This window comes from Clarias gariepinus, chromosome 23 (genome assembly GCF_024256425.1).
Source record: "Clarias gariepinus isolate MV-2021 ecotype Netherlands chromosome 23, CGAR_prim_01v2, whole genome shotgun sequence".
NCBI lineage: Eukaryota > Metazoa > Chordata > Actinopteri > Siluriformes > Clariidae > Clarias > Clarias gariepinus.
In genome coordinates, this window is record NC_071122.1 from 4,133,838 (window position 1) to 4,156,312 (window position 22,475).

General features: G+C 35.4%; 1 protein-coding gene across 4 annotated transcripts in view; it reads left to right on the forward strand.

Moving 5' to 3' along the window:
• The first annotated feature begins 3,198 nt into the window (after positions 1 to 3,198).
• Positions 3,199 to 22,475, forward strand: part of lima1b (LIM domain and actin binding 1b) — a 32,079-nt gene continuing 12,802 nt past the window's right edge. The window contains exons 1-3 of one of the 4 annotated variants that reach the window (XM_053484115.1): positions 3,199 to 3,368; positions 17,130 to 17,260; positions 19,241 to 19,286. In XM_053484115.1, the coding sequence (XP_053340090.1) occupies positions 17,139 to 17,260; positions 19,241 to 19,286 (168 nt within the window). In that variant the 5' untranslated portion in view covers positions 3,199 to 3,368; positions 17,130 to 17,138. Of the gene's footprint in view, positions 3,369 to 17,129; positions 17,261 to 19,240; positions 19,287 to 20,607; positions 20,870 to 21,039; positions 21,140 to 22,475 lie in introns of those variants that run through there. The other 3 variants (XM_053484116.1, XM_053484117.1, XM_053484118.1) reach the window with 3 other exon arrangements.

Consider the following 22,475-nt stretch of genomic DNA (forward strand, 5'->3'; position numbering starts at 1 on the left):
GCCCTTAACCCTCAACTGCTCAGATGTGTAATGAGATTAAAAAATATATATATAAATAAATAAATGTAGGTCGCTCTGGATAAGAGCGTCTGCCTAAATGTAAATGTACTAGGATTTACTGCATTTTATACTCTGTGTACTCCATAGGGTGTAGCGGCCAGGATTTCATATTTCATATTTATTTTATGCCCTTGGTACCATAGTGCACTACATATGTAAGCTATTCATTGATATATTCCTGATATATATTCCTAAATATTACAACATAAGAAATCTAATATATTTAGTGCACTAGATAGGATGCAAAGTCCAGAAGTTAATTTTATTCCTTATACACTCTTCATTAGTGCACTAGTACAGGAATTGGGATTTAGGACACAGCCACTCCCTAAAGGGAGAGAGAGAGAGAGAGAGAGAGAGAGAGAGAGAGAGAGAGACAGAACGACACACACACACACACACACACACACACACACACACACACACACACAAACACACACACACACACACACACACACTTACACACACACATATAGTGTTGTTTGGCATTCAGTGCAGTGCCAGCGGGTACAGGGATTTCAGCTCTTTTTTTTTTTTTGTGTGTGTGTGTGTGTGTGTGTGTGTAAACCACCTTGCCTTAGATTTGAATAGATAATTTGAATGCAGCTTCTGTCTCATCTGACAGCCATGGGTGATGTATTTTAATACAATTACACACACACACACACACACACACACACACACACACACACACACTGTATTAATTAATACAACTGAATTGGTCATTGTTTTCTTTTCTTTTTTTTGTGAGGATTTGTGTGTGTGTCCTAGGGAACCCAAAGAACCCCGACTCTAGGATTTAATGTTCTCGGGAAAAGAATGTTCTTTAGTATTCTTTCCTTTATTTTAACATTCAGGATTAAGCTACTGTAAAACACAAGCCCCCCAGCCCACACACACTACTGCTCCTTGGATTAATACTACAACTAATAATAATTAATAATATGGATACAATAATATGAATGAATTTGTGCATATAATAAATAATTCAATAATGATAATGAAAATAAGGTATAAAGTTAAATCAATATAAAAATAAATACATATAAAATAAATAAAATGATTATGCTATATTAAAATAAAGTATTGGTAAAATATACCAAGTGATTTAACAGTATTTTATTGTTAGGAATAAGATATAAGTATAAACAAGAAAACACACACACACACACACACACACACACACATACACACACCTGGAAACTTGGTATATGAAATGCAATGCAACACCCAAGGTCAGCTGGTGTCGCGTAATCAGGTTCTACCACTTTTGGGTCATGTCTCATTTTGCCTCCTACTGACTCCTGCTGCGCCCTTTAGTGACTTTACATTAACATTTAAGTTAATAATTAAAATGTTAAATAATTTTCATTTAAATTTGTACAATCGATTTTACACATTGTTTACTTTACTGTTAATCATCACCTTTGATGATACATTTTTCATTGAATTCCTTCTGCATGTTAGTATTAAATAAAAAGTATATAAAAATGGAAACATAAACATTTATACTAATTCTCAGATCAGAAAAATGTTATACAAAGCATTTCACATAGACTGATCATTAGTGATGCGTAGTTCTCTCTTGTACCACCAAAACAGCCCTGACATGTGAAAGCCGTCAGTAACAGATCCTTTAAGTCTGACAGACAGACAGTTTTTTTGTTTTGTTTTGTTTTTGGCACATCTCACATTTTTGAGAATCTGAAGTCAACACATTAAACTCCTTTTCACCTTTTCATCACAAAATGGACCAGCCTATGCTCCCCATGTTCATCAGTGACCCCTGTGAGCTCATGACCCTGTTGCTTCCTTGGAACACTTTTAGTAGGTACAGACTGGGACTGATCTACATCTAAGCATTTGGCAGACGCCCTTACCTAGAGCGACTTACTTTTTTTAAATCTCATTACACATCTGAGCAATTGAGGGTTAAGGGCCTTGCTCAAGGGCCCAACAGTGGCAACTTGGTGGTTGCAGGGTTTGAACCTGGGATCTTCCGAACCGAAGTCCAATGCCTTAACCACTGAGCTACTCCCGCCCCGAACTGATCCAGTTGTCTAGACATCTAGACCTGCCCTTACGATTGCCTGTTTTTCCTGCCTCCAACACATCATATTCAACAACTGACTGTTCACTTGCTGCCTTACATATCCCACCCCCTGACAGGTGATGCTGTAATGAGATAATCAGTGTTGCTCTTGTTGCTCTTGTTGCTACACTCAAGCATTCATTGCCATTCTTTGACCTAAAAGTAATTATTATTATTGTTGTTGTTGTATTTTATTTTTAACAAATAAGTAAATCATCATATACTGTACTTCATATATAAGTCTACTACTTAGGGTATACAAATACTTAAGGGGGACCCATTTTGGATTATTATGGTGCTTTTAATGGAGAAATCATTATTTTATGCCCAATCTCATATTCCTAGTAGGGACAATTGAAACTTCTGAGGGTACTCAGGATAAAGAAACCATTAACATTTACATTATCTAGTGCTCGATATGTGCAGCAAACAGCCTGGGAAATTTAGTGTAGGATCCAAGACCTCACGCAGTATGTAGTGTACACCGAATGCCCTCACTGTAGCTATTAGAGAAGAAGTGATGATTTTTAGAGTAGCTAGAGTGTTGTACCCTAGATAGTGTCCTATAAACCTTGTAAGAACTTTTTTTTTTTTTATATATACCTAGGGTGCGTATAGTGGAGAAGTCATCACGACATACTGGATGTAGTCCCCTCTATGTCTAGTAGAAAAGAATTGCATGTTATCATGGTGCTAGTGCTGGTCCTTGATGCCTATAGCTTGTAGCTATCTGGGATTCCTAGAGTGCTTTAGGTATAGAGAGCCCTTTGTTGTGGCCAACAAACCTAACAAGTAGTAACATGATATTTCCTGGGTATGTATAGTGTCACCCTATCTAGTGCTCTTCAGGACTTGACAGAAGTGCTTTGGGGCTCTCTTAGGATGGAGAAGTAATTATCTTGTGTCCTTTGAAGTACTCTTAAGTAGTGAGGGTTAAGTGAAGCAGTGAATGTGGGAATGAGACACAGCCCTGCTCTGCCACTGTATTGCTGTGCCTTAGCGCCTCCCTTCACTCACACACACACACACACACACACACAGAGAGAGAACAGGAGTGTCAGGTGTCTTGTTGCCTGTTCTGTCTCTTCGACTGTCTTTCTGTGGAAGCAGGTGACTTAAAGAAGGTGTGGAGAGTTTCACTAGTTTTACAAATTCTGAGGAATGACCGAAATCTAAAACAAGCAAAAATCCAGACGAGAAACAGCTCAACTACCAGGTGGGATTTTTTTTTTTTTGTCTTAACACTAACTGATGTGTGTGTGTGTGTGTGTTTGTGTGTGTGTGTGTGTGTGTGTGTGTGAGAAAGATGATCACAATAACCTGCCCGTAAAAGCCAAATAAAGGAAGAAAATGTTTCATTTGTTGTTTCATTTCACAAACTGTTGGTGTGAAGGTCGACAATTCTGTTCTGCACTTTTCTCAGAAGACAAGCCTGTTTTTCCTCCTTTTTTTTTTTAAGAAACAAAGGCCTTTGTGTTCTTGCAGTCAGTGGTCATGACTCTACAGGTATATCTGCTGAAACCAAACACATTTCCGTCATTCCTTTTTTTTTTGTTGGATAAACACAGCCTTTATCTTAACAATATCATCTTGATCTTCTTTTACTTTTGCATGGCTCTAGTTTCAATTTCAATGACCACAGTGACTGCCTTTAATATCTTTATTTGAAACACTTTTTTTTCCCAGAGACAAACAAATCATTCATCAAGTAATAATAATAATAATAATAATAATAGTGAATGCAATGTAACTAAAGAGTGTTTCCCATGAAAATATTATCTCGATATAAATCTTATCAGGAATTTTCTATTTTTTTTAAAGTGTGTGCCTCTACAGTAGGTGTGGCATATTATATGTTGTATATAATAGTCATAGTTTTTAATTATATTATGTACTGTACATGTGATTGTGATACATCATATTAAAACAATGTGTTAATGAATTAAGAGACAATAACAGGTCCCTTAACAAGTACATGATGAACTTACTAAGTGTCTCAGTGTTGAGTCAGTACAGTTAGCGTAGATCGTTTCCCTCCCAGTGCTGTAACGCAGCTCATGTTATAAAGCTATTAATGAAACGAGGTGTGTTACAGTCATTAAGGTAAACTTACTGTGACCTGCAGCCTACACCATGCCAAATCTTAAAACGTGAAAACACTTGGAGTGTATTAACAATATTACAGAGTCAGTGAATTTTACCAATCAATACCAATCTACACCATATATCAGTTATATACCAGTAAAGTGGTAACAGGATCATAAGCACCCAAGGCTCACCCATGCCTGTGGGGACCAAATGCCAGTCAATCTGGTCTGATCCCATAGAAAAGCCAATGCAGCACAAAACTCTGAAAATTCTGGCCATGATAGAAAGGCACCAGAACATCCACAGTCCTAGAACCAGCCTGGGATGCACTGGACAAACAACTACGATTCCCGTCAACCCACAGCACCCAAACAGTCTGCCACCACAGCAAACCCCTTGAGACCTTTTGCAGTCAAACCCTGAGGGGCCAGAGCTGCCCTAGTGGTAATACTGGGCATAATGGGTTTTTTTATTATTATTATTATTTATGTGTAGTAGTAGTTTTAATAGTATATATTACTCATTCTATTTATACTTTTTTTTCTTGCTGTGCTCTAGGCCACTTTTCTTCTATAAGAATTCAGTGTTAATTATTAACTCAGCTAAACAATTGGTAATCTGATTTTTTTTTGTTGCCATTAATGACCCCTTTAACTTGCTTTCTCTTTTAGAGAGAAGATACCTGATACAATTTAATATCAAATAATTAAGTATTAAAAGAAAGACAAAAATAGCTCTATTATATTTTAATACCTCTTGCATGTGTATTTTATATTTTGTCCCGATTTAAGCACAATAATTAACTGGAAGGCATTATACTGTTTGGTAAATCATCATGCTAAATGTTCTGGTCATTCAAGTGTGGTGATGAGGTGACCCAGGCGTTTAAACACTGCTCATACACATGCGTTTCTCAGTCGAAGTTCAGATTTCCTTATTTAGAATTCGTTTTTGCTCTTGTGCTTGGTGCTGAACAAAGTTCAGGTGTAAAGATTATTGGTTTATCTGTTTATTATTCACTGTGAGACATCCATGGAAGCAAAAAAGTCAGACACAGCAGTGTCTGAAAAAAAGTTTTATAGTCCAGTAACTTTAACCTTTAAACTGCATAAACAGCAACCCACTCAATCACTCACTCGCTTACTCACTCACGCACTTATCATCTATAACACTTTATACAGGGTCAGGGGGGCCTGGAGCCTATCCCAGGAGATGTTGGGCGTAAGGTGGGTACACCCTGGATGGGGTGCCAATGCATCGCAGGACATCTACACACTCGCCCGCTCATTCACGCACTATGGCCAAACTGGGAATGCCAGTTAGACTAATCTGCTTGGCTAATCAGCACGAGTAGAACATGCCATCTCCATGCATGCAGACCCCAGGCAGGAATTAAACCCTCAACCCTGGAGGTGTAGGCTGACAGTACTGTGGCTGTAAACATAAACCTGTGGCTGTAAAACTACAATAAATGCATTTATGAATATGCTAGCAAAAAAGGAAGAGACTGTGTAAATTTAAGTTTTACAGATTTAGGCTGTGGGAAAATGAGGGAGATGGGGCATCAGTACCAAAGTGGGTGTGGCCTCTGTGTCTGTCAGGTTCAGTAAAGGAAGCATGGCTTTAGTGTCGCTTTGTTTTAGTGGAGGAGGTGTGGCATAAGATATCACTAAAGATATGTTTACGTTTTATTACATATAATTATATTAAATATAATTCTGTTTTTGCTGGAAGTTGCTTCGGAGACATTTTTAAAGGCGGCACTTTTACCAGGCAGATTGTTAGTTCGAGCCATTTATTAACTCTAATGCTCGCGGTGGGGCTGGAAGGTGTGCAGAGTTGTGACACATGCGGCTGTCTGTCTCAGTGACATGGGTGTGGCCTCTCTTCTTTCTGATTGAAATGTTAACAATGAATCACATCATCACATTAAAGCAGCTTTGAATCATATTGTTTTAATTGTTTGTTATTTTGAGAGAGGAAACACGACTAAAAAAAAAAACTTGATGGCGATGTTTTGTGTCACTTGTTTTTTAAGCAAATTTGCTTTCTTTCTCTCATTTGTTTGAATTTGTATGTTGCAAATGCCTTTATGGAATCCAGGTCTAGTCTTTTAGAAATCCTCCCACAAATGGTGTTAATGGATCTTATCTTCCAACAACGTTCTTCTGTGTTTAAGAAACATTCTTTCACAGGGTCTGCACAGAATCTTTAACTGAAACAACGTTTATCTTAAAAAAGCAAACCTTTTGGAGATGCAGATATTTAGAAAAGTATATTATCATCTTAATCAAATAAAAAACTTTAGACCACATCTTTGTACCTGGGTCTGATGCTGATGTGGACCCTGGTGCAGATTTCTACTTATACTTTTAGAAAGGGATGTCATGGACTCAAATTTGTTTTTTTTTAAAGCAGCTCTTTTTGCCTGTGGCAGCATTCCTGACTTTCCAGTACAAAATAACTCAGCTCAGTTACCACATATTTCAAGAAATTCCCAAACTGGTTGACTGAATTTTAAAGGTATTAAGGTCAAAAAATGGAAAGCATTTTGTCAGTGAAGTTTTTTTTCTTCTCAGTTCTGCATTATCTACCTTTTTGCTGTAAGATCAAGACTTCTGATCTGATAAGATTTCTGAAATTCTGCGTGTTTTTTTTTTAAAGCTATAAATGTTACCTATATAACCTTATAATAAAAGCAACAATGAAAGCATCTAAGTGCAGCCCTGTTATTCAGCGTTCACAATACGGCTCCGTTTGTGCTTTTCTTGGATGTCAAATATTAGAGAAAAAGTACCAAAGTCAGTGCAGCAGACTGGAAACTATTTTCATCCCAGGCAATGCCAGGAAAGTGCTCACTTCCTTTTTAAACATAATGAATGAGCACTGCTGCTTCTTAGATTATTTTGTCATTTATATTTTAAATGGAGAAATAAATGGAAACTGAGTCATCAAAGTTAACGAGTGTTTATCATGAAGGGTCGAGTCAGATAGGGAGTCAATAAGGCTTGAGTCGATTTATCATTATTATTATTTACAGTATGAAATTGATGTATGGTCTTGAATCACATCCCATAGTGTATTCAAGTGTATTTACAGTATGATTTTGGTGTAGATACATCAAACTGTCAGATGGTGGCGCTGTTCTTGATGCTCTTGTAAGAAACATGATCTTATATTCAAGTTCAGGATCAAGCATTACTGAGACACATCCGTGCACGTACACCCACAATACTCATCACCTAGCAGATGGTGAGGTAACAGACACTGTAACACACACTCCCAGGTCAAAGTCCTGTATGCCAGGACACCAGAGGGTGTGTGCAAAGTGAACTACACTTCACAATAACGTCACATGTTAGGATTCATAAGTTTATTGTTGCACATTGTTGAGTGTCTAATGCAAGCCAACAACTTGAGCAAACACATTACTCATCGCTAATGTGGTGTACTTGCTTTTCTGTTGCTTGGCAACAAATCACGATATAATATTGAATCTTTATTAGCTTTGTGAACCGTGGACCTTTGTGTTCCTCCATTATTGTTAGTGAGTGTGCCGCCCAAAATCCCGCCTAAATATTTAAAGCTGATGCAAAGTTTTACTCAGGTGATCCTTACGTCTCCTAAATTTGTTCCTCAAACAACTCATGTTCATAAAGAAACGAAAGCTTGGGAATAGCATTCAGGGCATGCTTATATCACAAGTAAGAAGGAGTGTTAGGAGGAGTTCTGGGTTTAATGTAACCTTCATCAAATGGATTCTTTTCTTTGTAATCTATCGTCATATCTTAGGAAAATGTTGATGATTTTGACAGTTCTGCCTCTTTACAAGAAAATAACATAAAGATTAAACAGATAATGGGATGGAGGATCAGGTCACGAGCTGTCCTGAATGTCCTACTAAAACTAGAGTTAGAAGTTCATACCAAGTCCAACAACTACTGTATGTGTTTAGTCATACAGAGCCTGGCTCATTGTTTAGATGGAAAAACTATAAAAATTATTGTTAGGTTTATGGGTTGGGTTAGTGTTTATATTCCGTATAACCAAGTTCTTATCAGCCATGTTAGTGTTAGATAACATAAAAGACACATGAGTAATCTTGGAATATGAGGTGACAGGAGAAGAAAGTTAGAAGGAGGAAGACAAATTAAATCTAGGAAATTAGAAGGGGGACATTTAAGCTCATGGATGATCATCAACTTTTCAGTGCTCACCAAACTCTTTTATTGTTTAGACTTAACGCCGTAATAAAGTTTATTATTGAGAAAAAAACTAAGTTTTGTTCCTTGCTAATCCTCAAACCCACACTCTCCATTTCTCCATTTGGGAACAATTCAAATTGTACTTGTTTGTTTGAATTTGCACAATTTTCTTATGAGTTCAGGTGGTTTAACATTCCTACCGCCTTTCAAAAAAAGGCTTCCTTGACAAGAATTAGAAGACTTTTGGAGTCTTTGTTGGAAAATTTGACAAACTGAAGGCACTGTTTGACAGGTAATGAAATAAAGATTAGACTTCCAATAACTTGCAATCACCACAGCCATTTCAATATACTGTACTGTATTCTCAATCAATAATAAAGCATGACATATCTTACTGTGACTAATAAAGGATAAATGGGATGTAAACCTGAGGTTTGAGAGCATCCCTAGAAGTTGGGAATAAATGCACTGATTTCATTCATTCAGGTAGCAAGCATTTTAGGACATTGATTGCCATTTTCTTGTTTCAGAAGGTGAACATGACATGCAAAATATCTTTATTTACATTTTCACCGGGACTTTACACTGTTTAAATAAAAAGATCACACAGATAGTACCAGCCAGAAATGTTTTTTTTTTTTTCATTTCTACATTCTACATTCTGGAGACTTTAAAACTATGATAACACATATGGAATTATATAATTGTTATTTAAAGAGAGGAATGGAAGTTCTGGGGTTTTAGAACAGTTTTTGCAAGAACATTATTGTCAAATGCATTTGCTAAATTCATTAAGCACCATGATGAAACACGCTCTTATGGCGACCATCCCAGGAAAGCAAGACCAAAATTTATAAGTTCATTACCAGCCACAGAAATCACCAATTAACAGAGCTTTACAGAGCATAAGAAGCAGACACATCTCAATATTAATTGTTCAAAAGACATTATAGCATATTATTGCAACAGTGTAAAAGCTTATTAACCATAAGATCTCACTTATCTTCTATACCGCTTTATCCTGTATTCAGGGTTGCAGGGACCTAAAGCCTATCCCAGAAGGCTTAGGGCATAAGGCAGGGTACTGGGTGCCAATCCATCGCAGGGCACACACACTTACACACTCAGTTACACACTACAGGCAATTTGGGAACGCCAATTAGCCTAACCTGCATATCTTTGGGCTGCGGGTGAAAACCAGAGTACCTGGAGGAAACCCACCAAGCACGGGAAGAAAATGAGAACCCCATGCACACAGAGACGGGAATCGAACCTGGACCCTGGAGGTGCAAGGAGACAGTGCTAACCACTACACCACCGTACCGCCTCCACCAAAAGATATTTGTGTCATTTTAAGAAATATAATATTTCTGCAATTATGAATACATGTAACATGATTAGATTTTGATTGGACAAAAATGTTTTAACTAATCATTATAATTTGACAGAAAACTAAACAGAAACTAGGAACTAAAATTATCTAATATATTTAAAATACATTGGAGATGGCAATGCAAATTAAAACTAAAACTAGTCTTTTTAAGCTGAGATGGCTTGGTGATATCAATAATAATAATGTATCTCAAGTCTCCCTCTATACAGGATCGCTAAAATGTCAAATAATTTAAAGTGCATCACCTTCATTGTAGGAACAACACAGATGTGGATGCAAGTACGGGTGAGAAACAGGATTTATTGAGGTCAAATGAACAACAAATCCAAACATGGGTAAATTGTTGTCTGCAAATCATGATACACTAGGGCAGGCAGAACATCGTAAACCAAAACAAAGCAAATTCATACACAGTAAAGCGATCATTAACAAACACAGCTTAGTAATGTCTGAAAAACTAATGGGAGCATTTACTTTTTAAAGTATCTCTTTTGCCTGGGTAATTAAGTGCAGATATGTTTCGAACTTAGGTGTTTTGGATTGTGGTAGTTTGGAGTTGTAGTTTGTTTCTGCCATGTTTGTATGTGGATATGACCTCTTAGCTGGCCTGATATTCAGTAGGGAATTTGTGAGACAAATTTTAAAAACTAAAAGTATTTATTCGTGGTATATGAAAAATCCAGGCCCAAAAGTAGTAACTTAATGAAACAGAAGGCGGTACATGTTTCACTACTCAGTCCCTATCTCTGTGAAGGACATCCCTGTTGAACAAGTTTCTGAAGCCATGTTCCGTCATTCTTCAGAGACATTTTTTCTCAGATGCTATTTGCTGCAGGGGTTTATGTTACTCTACATCACTCTCTAAAAACTCCCCAAAGATGGTCTGTCAATTTCAAGTCAGTTGACTTAACTGCCCAAGTCGTTGATTTTACTTTGTTTCTTCTTTAGAAATTCTTGTGCGATTTGGGCAGTATTATTTCAGTCATTATCATGTTGGAATATTCATCTTCTGCCAAGCTTCTCAAGGCTGGGTGTCATCTTTCTGGGCCAGTATTTTGGCCATATCATCAAACTTTCACTTCTGTGCATTATTTTAAGTAGAGCTCCATGATTGGATTAAAAAAAATTATAATAAATCACCTTCATTGTACTGGTAAATCAATTTATTGACACATACTGGGAATGTGATTTAAGCTGTGATATGTCTATATATCTAGGCTAACAACAAATTACTGAACAAATTATATAATTAGGAGGATGTTTGCCACTATTTATCTATCAAGATAATTAAAGTTATTGACAAACTTTAAGTAAGTCCTGACTATGCATCAATTACTTGTAATAAATTGCAGCCTTTTGTGCACAGGTCCATACTGTCATTTAAATTTTTTACATTTTTATGCAATAAATTATGCAGCACTACCTCTCAGCACTATGTATTAACTCTGGCAGACTTGGCATGCTTCATCTTTAAATTACTATTTCTAATAATTACAATATGTATCAGGCATTTTATCACATTCTTAAGTTTAATCTTGCAGGGTTTTTTTTTTTATTATGACTGTCAAGTTATCTGGGAATTTGCACATCAGCCTCCGCTTCAAACTCGAAAAAAGCTATAGCTAACTACAGGGGCCATGAGGATCAACTCTGGTATCACTTTTAATTCTTGTGTCTGACGCTTTGCAGGTTACACAATAATCATTCAAAGCGGATTTAACTAAGTGAGAGCGAGGTCGATAACCTTAATTGAAAACCAGAAAAAGGGTACATCAATATTCCCGATAAATAGCAGTTAAATCACTACTTTTTAAAAACAGTTAAATAAAATTTAAAAAAACACAACAACAGAATTATTTAACTAAGCTTCTAACACAACTAATTAACACATACTATTCTATTAACCCTTTAAAAGACATGTAATACACAACATCATACTACATTTCCTGTGAATACACGAAAACACTTGAAACACAATCACAGCATAACATAAGTTACTCTTTCTCTTGTAATGAGCACTATAGTGAATAAATTAAACATCAAGTAACTCATTCAAGATTCAAGCGATCAGTCCTTCGTATAAGTAAAGAGCGGTGTTATCATACCATCAGTGTCCCTGAGATGACCAGCGGACGATGCGCTTCCCTGTCACCACAGTTCTTCCTTGTTGAGCGACTTCAGCTTCACCATTTAACTTATTTAACTTTACAATGACACCATCTATAGGGTATAAAATTATGCAACGTTCTTCTCTATGTATGATCTGTCACAGGAAGTAAAATTTCCATGCTAGTCCCCTGTGCCAATTCTGAAATAGATTAGAGCTGCAGCTGTAATTCCATTGACTTTTACTTTGTCAGTAATTCCTCTGGCAATTCTCTTCCATCTGTAACCACAAATAAGTGACATGGAAATATAGAGATATACGACTAATAGGTCCAAAAGGGACAAAGTACTTTTATACAATCTACTTTGCAACCATGTTCATGCAATTAGGCTAACTGGGCATCTTGGGTGTACTCAATTACGTTTTAATGATCACAGGTTGAATAACTTGTATGTCAGTACTTTTCAATTCAATTCAATTTTATTTGTATAGCGCTTTTAACAATTTACATTGTTACAAAGCAGCTTTACACAATCAAAAGAATTAAGGTTGTATGAAATGTGAACATGTATGAATCAAAATGATGTGATTGTCCCTGATGAACAAGCCGAGGACGACGGCGACAGTGGCAAGGAAAAACTCCCTGAGATGGTAATAGGACTTACGGATTTATTAATTTTTGCTGCAATAAGTACTTTGGGGCATGCAAAAGTATTGTGCAAAAGTCTTGCCCCCCCCCCATCCCCCCCGCCCCTAATTTTTTCATATTTTGCTCCCAAACATTCTTACATGTTTAATGTAGTCTTGAGGTATAATTCTCCTGAAGGACTTCTTGATCTCTCAATTTTGGCATTTAAAAAAAAAAAAAAATCATTTTCACTCAGTTTCAGAGAAAAGTTTTTGTTTCTTAAGCCACACAGTGCCCCTAAATCATTTAGGCATTAAAAAAAGCGTCTAACTTGAGAAATGAACCAGTGAGAAACAGGTGCAGATGATGACAGATAATCAGGCCAGTGATTAGTATACTGGTGATGCTGAACGTTGAGTTATAAATGCTGGTTGGAATGAACATACAGTAATATGTAGAAATGATGTAGTAACGAAGGGGGAATTTTCTGAGGACTGTATTTTTAATTTAGTCTCTAAATATTTTATTTTTGATTGTTAAATGGAAATGCTGGCCTTGTCAACTTGAAAAGGGCACAATTATTGAATTTTAATGCAGAATTTTAATTTACTATATTTACTGTGAGTGAAGTCGGAAGTGTCGCCTTGGGAACATGTGACATGTTTTAGGTTCATTCCAAAGGAATGAACAGCTGCTTAAACAGAACCTCATAAACTGTTTGATGATGCAGACAATGTTTCAGAAGAGATGATGGTGAAATCTGATTAGCGTGTAATTAACTGCAGTGCTCTGTAATTTATACACACTTCATGACAACCTTTAATTAAATCGTAGTTAAACGTTAAAAAGAGTTTGGAAAAAATACACAAAAACTGTTTTTGTTCTTGAATGCCTAGTCTAGATCTTTATATAAGTAATATGTGGAATCCAAAGTGAAACAGATGTTTAAGTTAATGTATGCATGAAGTGATATATTAAAGTTTGCGATCATGAAGTTTAGAGGTACAAGTATGTACTTCCTCAAAACAGCTGCAAAATTAGTTTTATCTACCGTTTATGTGAGCTGCCATGCTAAGTTGATGTCTTGAACATGGTCACCCTTCAAACTTCCTGAGTAGGAGTTCCAAGTTGTTAGGTTGTTCTGAAATTGTGAGTTACAAGCTTTAGTCAACCACATTATTAGCCTGTTAGCTATATTTCGCAGTATTAGCTAGCTTGTTAGAGATCTTGGTTAGCTAATAATAATATGAAATATAGCTAATAAAAAATAATTTTAAATAGATATTTTTATATAGATGTAATCCTTGCTAGATTAGCCAGTGTTGCTAAATAACGACATTCCGATTCTGTTGCTGTTTGTTGTTTTTCCTTTTTTGAAAGAAAATTTTGCAAAAAAATAAATAAATAAAAAATTAAGAAACAAGTAAGAGCAATTAAACAAAAAGTTAAATAAATATATCAATCAATACCACAATCAATAAGATGTACAACCAGCTTCCCTAAGAACTGTTTACATTTTAGTTGTGAATTAATTCTGGAAATCAGAGACGATGATCTCAACAAGTCTCTTGAGCTGTGTGAGAGATCATATTCCTGCTGTGACCGTATCTATGTGTATTTTTTCAGCTTCTCTCATTAAGAGGTGTATCATTACCGACTGTAGTCCATCTGTTGCTCTTCACAGTGTCTCAGCTTCCCTTCATCCCATATGACACCAACACTTTACACTTGCTCTACATTTCCAAAATAAAAAATATACTATATATACAGCGCTGTAGTATAAAACACAACACTGAACCCTGCTTTGAATCAATACTATATTGTAAGAATAAGCCCTTTGTTCTCATCTCTGAGCAGGAAGCGCAGCGTTTTGTGTAAGCTGATCCACTGATCGACGTTTCCGACGGCCACTCCGACTCTCATTTGAGTCTTAACACAACAGCGTATTTGCATAGCTTCATGCCTGACGAGCTTAGCGTTTTCCAACTCCCTCCTCTCCAGAGTTTACCTTCCACCAATTTACTCTTTACATAAAAGCAATGTCAGAAGTCAGCTCACTGAAGATTTGTGTCACCTGCTCTTGACTAATGTTAGCTAGCTTGCTAAAGACCGTATATGTATTTTTTTGTTAAGGTTATTCGGGTGGCTAGGCATCTATACTTCTGCTTTACACAACATCATGAGGCTAATATTACCGAGCTTGCTAGAGCCGTTGACATTTAAACAAGATAATATTTAGCCTAAAGCTGTTTGGTTTGCTAGCAACTTTGGAAATCCATTTTATTTACTGACACCCAAATGAAATCAAGTATGTTAAGTATATTAAATCCTAGCATGCCAAAGCCTAATGACTAGTATACAAGAAGTTTGCTATTTTGGAACAACTAACTTTGTACTAAGTGTGTTTAAGTTGTAATTAAATTGTACAAAAGTACAATGTTAAGTGTATTAAGTATACTTTTGTGTGCTAAAGTGGAACAACTTTAGGTATACTTCGTACACTTAAAGTATATGACTGTGTGTAACGTACATACTTGACAGTAATTTAAAAAAATTAAGTATATATTTAATGTATTATAATTACATTACAGCATTTTTTTTACAGTGTTACAAATACACAAGTAATATACTACGAGTATATTCTTATTGCAGCAGTAGAATGCTGTTATACTTCTGGCCAATTTCAAATACTAAAAAAAAGTACACTTTGTGGTTAATGAAATATAATATAATATAATATAATATAATATAATATAATATAATATAATATAATATAATATAATATAATATAATATAATACTCTTTTGCAAATTTGTTAACAATATAATGAAGGTGTGTAGAATAATTTACAAAAGCTGAATGCATTTTCTATACTTAACATAACATTTTTCTTAAACACATTTCATCAGTTATTATAAGGCAGATTTTATTCATAAGTTCAACAGATTTATTTTACACAAGGTTACCAAAAAAAGCACTACTATAGTTTATTTGTGTTCAACAAAACATCAGGTTGTCTCACAAACAAATTTTAACTGCTGTCTAAACAAAGACAGACATTAGTATTAGAATATTCACATACAGTATTAGTTCAAACATGATGTGTTGATTCTCGCTGTTAAACAGAGACAGGCCAATAGCTACGGAGCATTATACCAGAAGCAACGTACACAAGATTTGGCAATAACACGTTAGACAATCATTCTATAGTTTAGACTATGTACTTAATTATAAACAGACCAGAGGACTGGGGAGCCAATCAGAAAACAGACTACAGACGAATCTGCCTGCCACCGTTTTTCTGATGATTGACTGGTATTGCCCCACTCTAGTCTCTGCTTGGCTGGAATAGTTGCAGAGTTATAACGCTGCTGCAGTTAGTGGAAGGTTAGCTTCATGATATTGAGCGCACAAAAGAGACAGAGCGTTAAAATAGTTTAAACACATAAAATTGGTTTTTACTGTAAGTACTGTATGTTTAAAGTTTAATTAAAAAAATGGTAAATGCATGATATAAGTATATACTTTTATATATTAATTTATTGTACAAATATACTATATATTTTGTTAGTATATTTGCAATGTACTATCAAAGATTTATATTATATTTGTAATACACTAAAGTGTATTTTATTTTTTCACAAGGGTGGCAATCAAGACTACTGGTTCATGCATTTTAATCATGCTAGTCAGGTGGCTAGTGAATGATCTCACATCAAATTGGTTAGCTTGAATGTTTAACAGCATCCTTAAATAACTTTTAATTCGTCTTGACCAAATATAATTACAGTATTAGCTAATCTTAGCTAGCTTGCTAGTTACTCTAGGTTCTGGTTTACCCAAGATAATAAACAGCCTGCCTCCGAGTGGCGCAGTGGTAAAGCGCTCGCCCTATCATCCGGAGATCGCAGGTTCGATCCCCTCTCACAGCCGGAGGTCTAGAGAGAGCTGATTGGCCGAGCTCTCTCAAAGGGAAGGGATGAGAGGTACCTTGTGCTCCCACATTAATCACAGCTCTACAGCCAATCAGGGGCGTCTGTGAGCTCATGCACGCGGAGGGAGCGGATAGCGCTGTCCTCCGAGTGTGTTACCCCGACCCCCAACGAAAAGATGCGGTTAGCTGGCATCACGTGGTTCGGAGGAATGGTAGTAGTAGCCTAAATGTGGGAGCCCCCTAGTGATAGGTGGGAAGTGGACACGACTAAATTAGGGAGAAAATCAGGAAAAAATCCCCCCCAAAAAAAGATAATAAACAGCCTGACTAATAGCTTCTTAAATTCACATTTATTTTGAATTTATTTTGAGGTGTGAATATGATGTGCATAATGGTGTTGTCTCGCAGCGCCTTTGTGATTGTCGATATACTTTAGCAGTGTAATTTTATATATTTATATTTATATTTATATGTTCATGCAGTCTCTACCTGTCTCTACACACAGAATCAGTTAAATTACTGTTCTAAGCAAAAATCCAAATTAATAAATAAGAAGGTAATCATGATACATTCCAGAATTACTGACGAAAATGATAATTTTTGTCACTGTTCTATCTGTCAGGGCGAAGCAATGGAGTCTGCGCCGTTCAGCCGGAAGCAGTGGTCGTCTCAGTCATTACGCATCACCGCCAGGGAGCTGTCTCTGGTCAGCGGCCGAGGGAAACACAACGCCATTGCTGAACGCTTCTCCAAGTGGGTGAAACAGAAAGATGTTTAAATTTCAGTGCTAATCAATCCAATTAACAGAATTAGGCAGATTTATTCTCTATCCAGAGTCACTTACATTAACTCATTATACAGATTGATGATGCTGGGGTTTAGGCCCATGACTTTCTTATCAGTAGTCCAATATTTTTACCCTTAAGCTACTGGCTTGGCAAAGGTTTTATGCTGGATGCCCTTCCTGAGGCAACCCTCCAAATTTATGCAGGCTTGGGACTGGCACTGCATCCAGTGGCTGGGGTTTGGGCATCGGTTGGTAATCTAACCCGGGCCTTACACATGGCAGACGAAACACATACCACTGAACCACCAGGGCCCACATTTTACATAAACATAAATAAGAAATAACAAATTAATTCCTGATGAATTTTGGTAAATAGTTCAAGGAGAAAAATAAATGAAAAATCACATGCGGGTGGAGCTTTTAATATGTGGGTGGGATGATTATTGTGTGGGTGGAGTTCTCACAGTTTTACCTTAAATAGTTAACTACAAAGACTACAATGGATGGCTTTTTAACTCTCTATTTAAAAATTTCAGTTGGATGTACAAAGAAACTTTAAAATAAATAATATAGAATTTTAATTACAAACTGGTGTGTGTGCATGTGTGTATGGATTAGGTGGGTTCCGTGCTAAGGTGTGTTACGTGTCCTGGGGAGGTTCCAACCAGTTCATCCTGTTATGGGTTTGTTTTAGAAATACTATTGTGAGCGTTTCATTTGAGCGTTTTTATTCAGCACACACTTTTTGTTTCTCATTGTTTTTAGAGAAACAGATCTCACACAGATGATGTTCATACACAATTATTTTTTTTCATAATAAAAGCTAAAAGCTTTTGAGTGTAAATTATAAAGCTCATGTAAGTAGTTTATTTCTTGTTTATTTCCCCAAGTGAGAAAAAAAGTCCACCCAAATTAGCATATATTAAAATTACAGCAATTATTGCAGTAAATATTGATGCTCAAAGGGTGTAAATATTTATAGTCTTGGATAGGACAAATATTGTTGTAAAACCATGGTGGTTCAGTACTTAGTTCAAATAATAAAATAATAAATAAATAAAGTAATGCATGTGTAAAAAGTTTGCATTTATTTATTAAAACTCGCAGTTTCTCCATTTCTGCTGCCCCCTTTTGGACAGAATCAGGAACTGCAGAAGTTTGGAACGTGCATTACTTTACATGTCCGCAAGGGGGCGGCCAAATTTCATATAAAGGATGAACTCCATAGACTCTTTGTAATGAAAAGAAAACTTTTTTATCCTTGATAGTTTTTAAGAATTGATAAGCAGCTGATAAGCAGCCAGTGTTATCCAGGTATTTTATTGACCTTTAATCAAAATAAAACTTGTATTCTTCTGTTTTATGCAAATCACTGTTTTAACTTGGTAAAGAATTACACAGTCCAAAAAAAATTATGGAAGTTTGTATAAAATGTGAATGTGTATGAATCAAAATGATTAGATATAAGTAATAACCTGTTAAATAATAATAAACCGTTAAACCGTTTTCAGGATCGATGTCACTTTTTCCCCAGCTCAAAATGTTTGGAAATAATTTGCATGCACAAAAAAATATGTTAATGTATATTTATTTTCTGTCAGAAATTTTGTGTTATTAAAACTTTTTAGTTACTATACTTTTTTAAAATAATAATTATATTATTAATAATAATAATAATAATAATAATAATAATAATAATAATAATCATCATCATCATCATCATAATAATCATAATAATAATAATGCATTATCCCATGCATGTGGAGTCTGTGCATGTTTCTGTATGCATATACAGTGGATATAGAAAAGGATTCCTTAAAAGAATCACATTTTGTTTTGCAGCCTGAAATGTTACCCAATTATTACACAGATTTTCAGTGGGGTTATATAATAATAATAATAATAATAATAATAATAATAATAATAATTGTTTGTTGTTCTTTTAGATATCAGAAGGCAGCAGAAGAATCAAATGCAGACAAGAAAAAAACAGTAAGCAAGTGTTAATTCTCACTCACTCACTCATTCTCTATAGTGCTTATTCTGTACAGGGTCAGTCCATCACAGGGCAAACAAGCACACACTCACGCATACGTTCAAACACTACAGACAATTTTGCAAACACCAATAAGCTTACTCTGTATGTCTTTGGGCTGCGTGAGGAAACCAGAGTTCCCAGAGGAACTAATTAATGAAATTTTTGCATGTAATGTAGTTGTGGTAATTTTACATGAAGTGTGACACGAGAAATAATGTAGAGAATAAAATGATTACCCAGTTTATTAACAACACAGGATTCTGTAACTCTATCTGTATATTAATATCTGTATATTTACACTTAACCAATGTAAAGTATAATAACTTACATACCCATACGGTTTATACTTGAGTTATTTAAAGCATTGTTTTGGATGTGAACAAACTGTACTTCAGTTTTTTTTGTGTGTGTGAACTCAGTTTTCTTCCTCTTTAGCAGCTCCACGCCTTGTTCCACTCCCTGATGAACTCTCTGTATTTCGTGGCAAATGTTCTACTTCCTGTTGCGTGAATGTTAATAAAGATCATAGAAAATTGATGAATATGTGAAAAGTAAGGTTTTCACAAAACATAACTGACATGACAATGCACATTACACAGAGACGCTAACACGACACCGCACGTTACTCCAAGATGCTAATATAACACCATGTGTTACAAAATGCGAATATGACACAACACAATACTCCAGGACGCGAATACGACCCTGCACATTACACAGAGACACTTATACGACATCTCACATACCCCAGAAACGCCAACATACAGTAACAGCCCACGTCACACCTAGACAATATGCTAATACAACACTGCATGTTACATTGATACGCTAATACAACATTGCACATTATTCCAAGACTCTAATATGACACCGGATGTTACACCGATACGCTAGTATGGCGCCCCACATTACTCCAAGATGCTCCTACAAAACCACACATGGGCCTGACATTATTTTATTTTATTTTATTTTTTTTTACATTATTTGTACCTTCAGTGATACTAGATGTTAGGATGTTTCACCCAACACTTCTATGACCAGCTTTGTAAATATTAGTTGTTTACACTGGTTACACTTAATTGTATGTTCTTTATTATTCACATTTTTACACACGTTAAGATCAAGGACTGGGCTGTTGAGACAGGAAAGGGTTAATTCACTCCCCAAACATTTCATTTCCTGCTTTTGAGCTTCCACTGCACTTCCCTCACTAGTTCCCTTCCTCCGTCTCCCTTGTTCTTTCTTTCTAACCTTGGTTATTGTCTCCCCTCTATACTTTCCTCCTCTCTTGCTCTTTCTCTCTCTCTCTCTCTCTCTCTCTCTCTCTGTGCCTCTTCTTTCAGATCTTTTTCTATCCATCCCTTTCCATTGTCCACGCTTTCCCTCCCTCCCCTCTGTCTGAAAGCTTCAGCCAGGGTTTCTTCTTACAAGCTGAGTTTTTTCTGCTCGCTCTACATCTGGGGAAAATTCAATCACCACACAGAACGAGGAATAGAGTGGGAATAAAAAGAGGAGAGGAAACACTTCTTCTGTCCAGGTCTTTACAGTCTTTACCTACAAATCTTTATATTTTTAGCAAGAACATGGCTGTGGGAATGCAGCAGTCTTTCTTTTTCTGACAAAGTTGTGGCTCAGAGGAAAGTTTTCTGTCCAGTTCTGCTTATTGTCACTTCCTGTTTCTGTGGCTGAAACGATTTCTGCATGCAGTGTGTGGATCAGGACGACTCACTGAATGATTTACACACAAACAAAGGAAGCAGCTGGGATGTCAGTAAGCTCGGTACAATTGTGTATTGACTCAAATTTGGTAAGATTTATCCAATGAGAGATGATTTGTTGCTAAAACGTGCACTTTATGACTCTAATCTTTTGTGTTTAATCATTGTAAACTTTACATAGAAGTAAATCAACACATTTAGCATTTTGTTATCCTGAATGACTTAAACTCTCATGCTTTTATTATTATTGTTGTTGTTGTCATTATTGTTATTATTATTAACATTTTACATATTCTAGTCCATCATATTTTCATTTTTCTTTAGCTCTTTTTATACATAAGACTGTCTCATTTTCTCTTCATTACTTTTATCATTAAAACTTTCCCTCAGTTTTCTGCATTTATCTTCTGTATTTGCTATTTTAAAATGCTTTCTTAAAATTTTTTTGGCATCTTTCTCTTTTTTTATTGTTTTAAAAATTATTAATTTAATTTAATTATTTTAATGATGTGACATTACAGATTACTGTTTATCTTTTCTTTGCTTTTAACGTGTATTAGTTGTTTTTGCTATAATCTTAACATTTTAATTTTGTACATCTTTTGTCTCAGAATTTCTATACATGGTTAAATAAATTTTAAGCTTGGTTAGTGATGTCACACACCACTCAACAGCATCAACCAATCACATCCTGTATGCGAACTATTACCCAATGATAATATAGTACCCAGAAACTAAATGTTACATGTTACATTAGCCATCTGCTGTGGAAATGAGGATATAACTCAATAAAATGACACTGCTGTGAAAAATTTGAAACAGTCAGCTAATCAGCGAGTTAAGTTAGCTAATGTTAGTTATTTTAAGCTTGTAAGGGTCAGAGGAGGGTGTGTGGGGTGTTTCTAATTGGCATATTCATGGATCCTGTTTGTTTGTTCGTTTGTTTGTATATTTGTTTGGTTGAAGGTATAGAGATGTCCTTTTTTTTGTTTCTCTAACATTAAATAGTTTATAATTTTATTATTTTTAATTTTAAAATAAAAAATATTAAAGAAATGTATTTTAATGGTAAAAAGAAAGGCAAACATAAAAATGCAGCAAAAAGAAAAGTAAAGCATAAAAAGGAAACCAGTTAAACAAAATATAATAAATAATATAAGTAAATATATTATAATTATTTAAATATTGTAAAAAAGGTCTTTTCTTTTAATCTTACTTTTAAAAGTCAACATTTGAACATATTTACCATTAATATTTTAATTCATCTTCATTTGGTTTATTATACCTTGTATAAATATGGTGTCTCCATTTTTCCATTTTCTGCCTTAATAGTTGATGTTTTATTGCTTTTCCACAATTTCTCCATATTTTTTACTATTTCCATTTTTGTGATCTTTTAATATATTTAATAATTTTCCATATAAA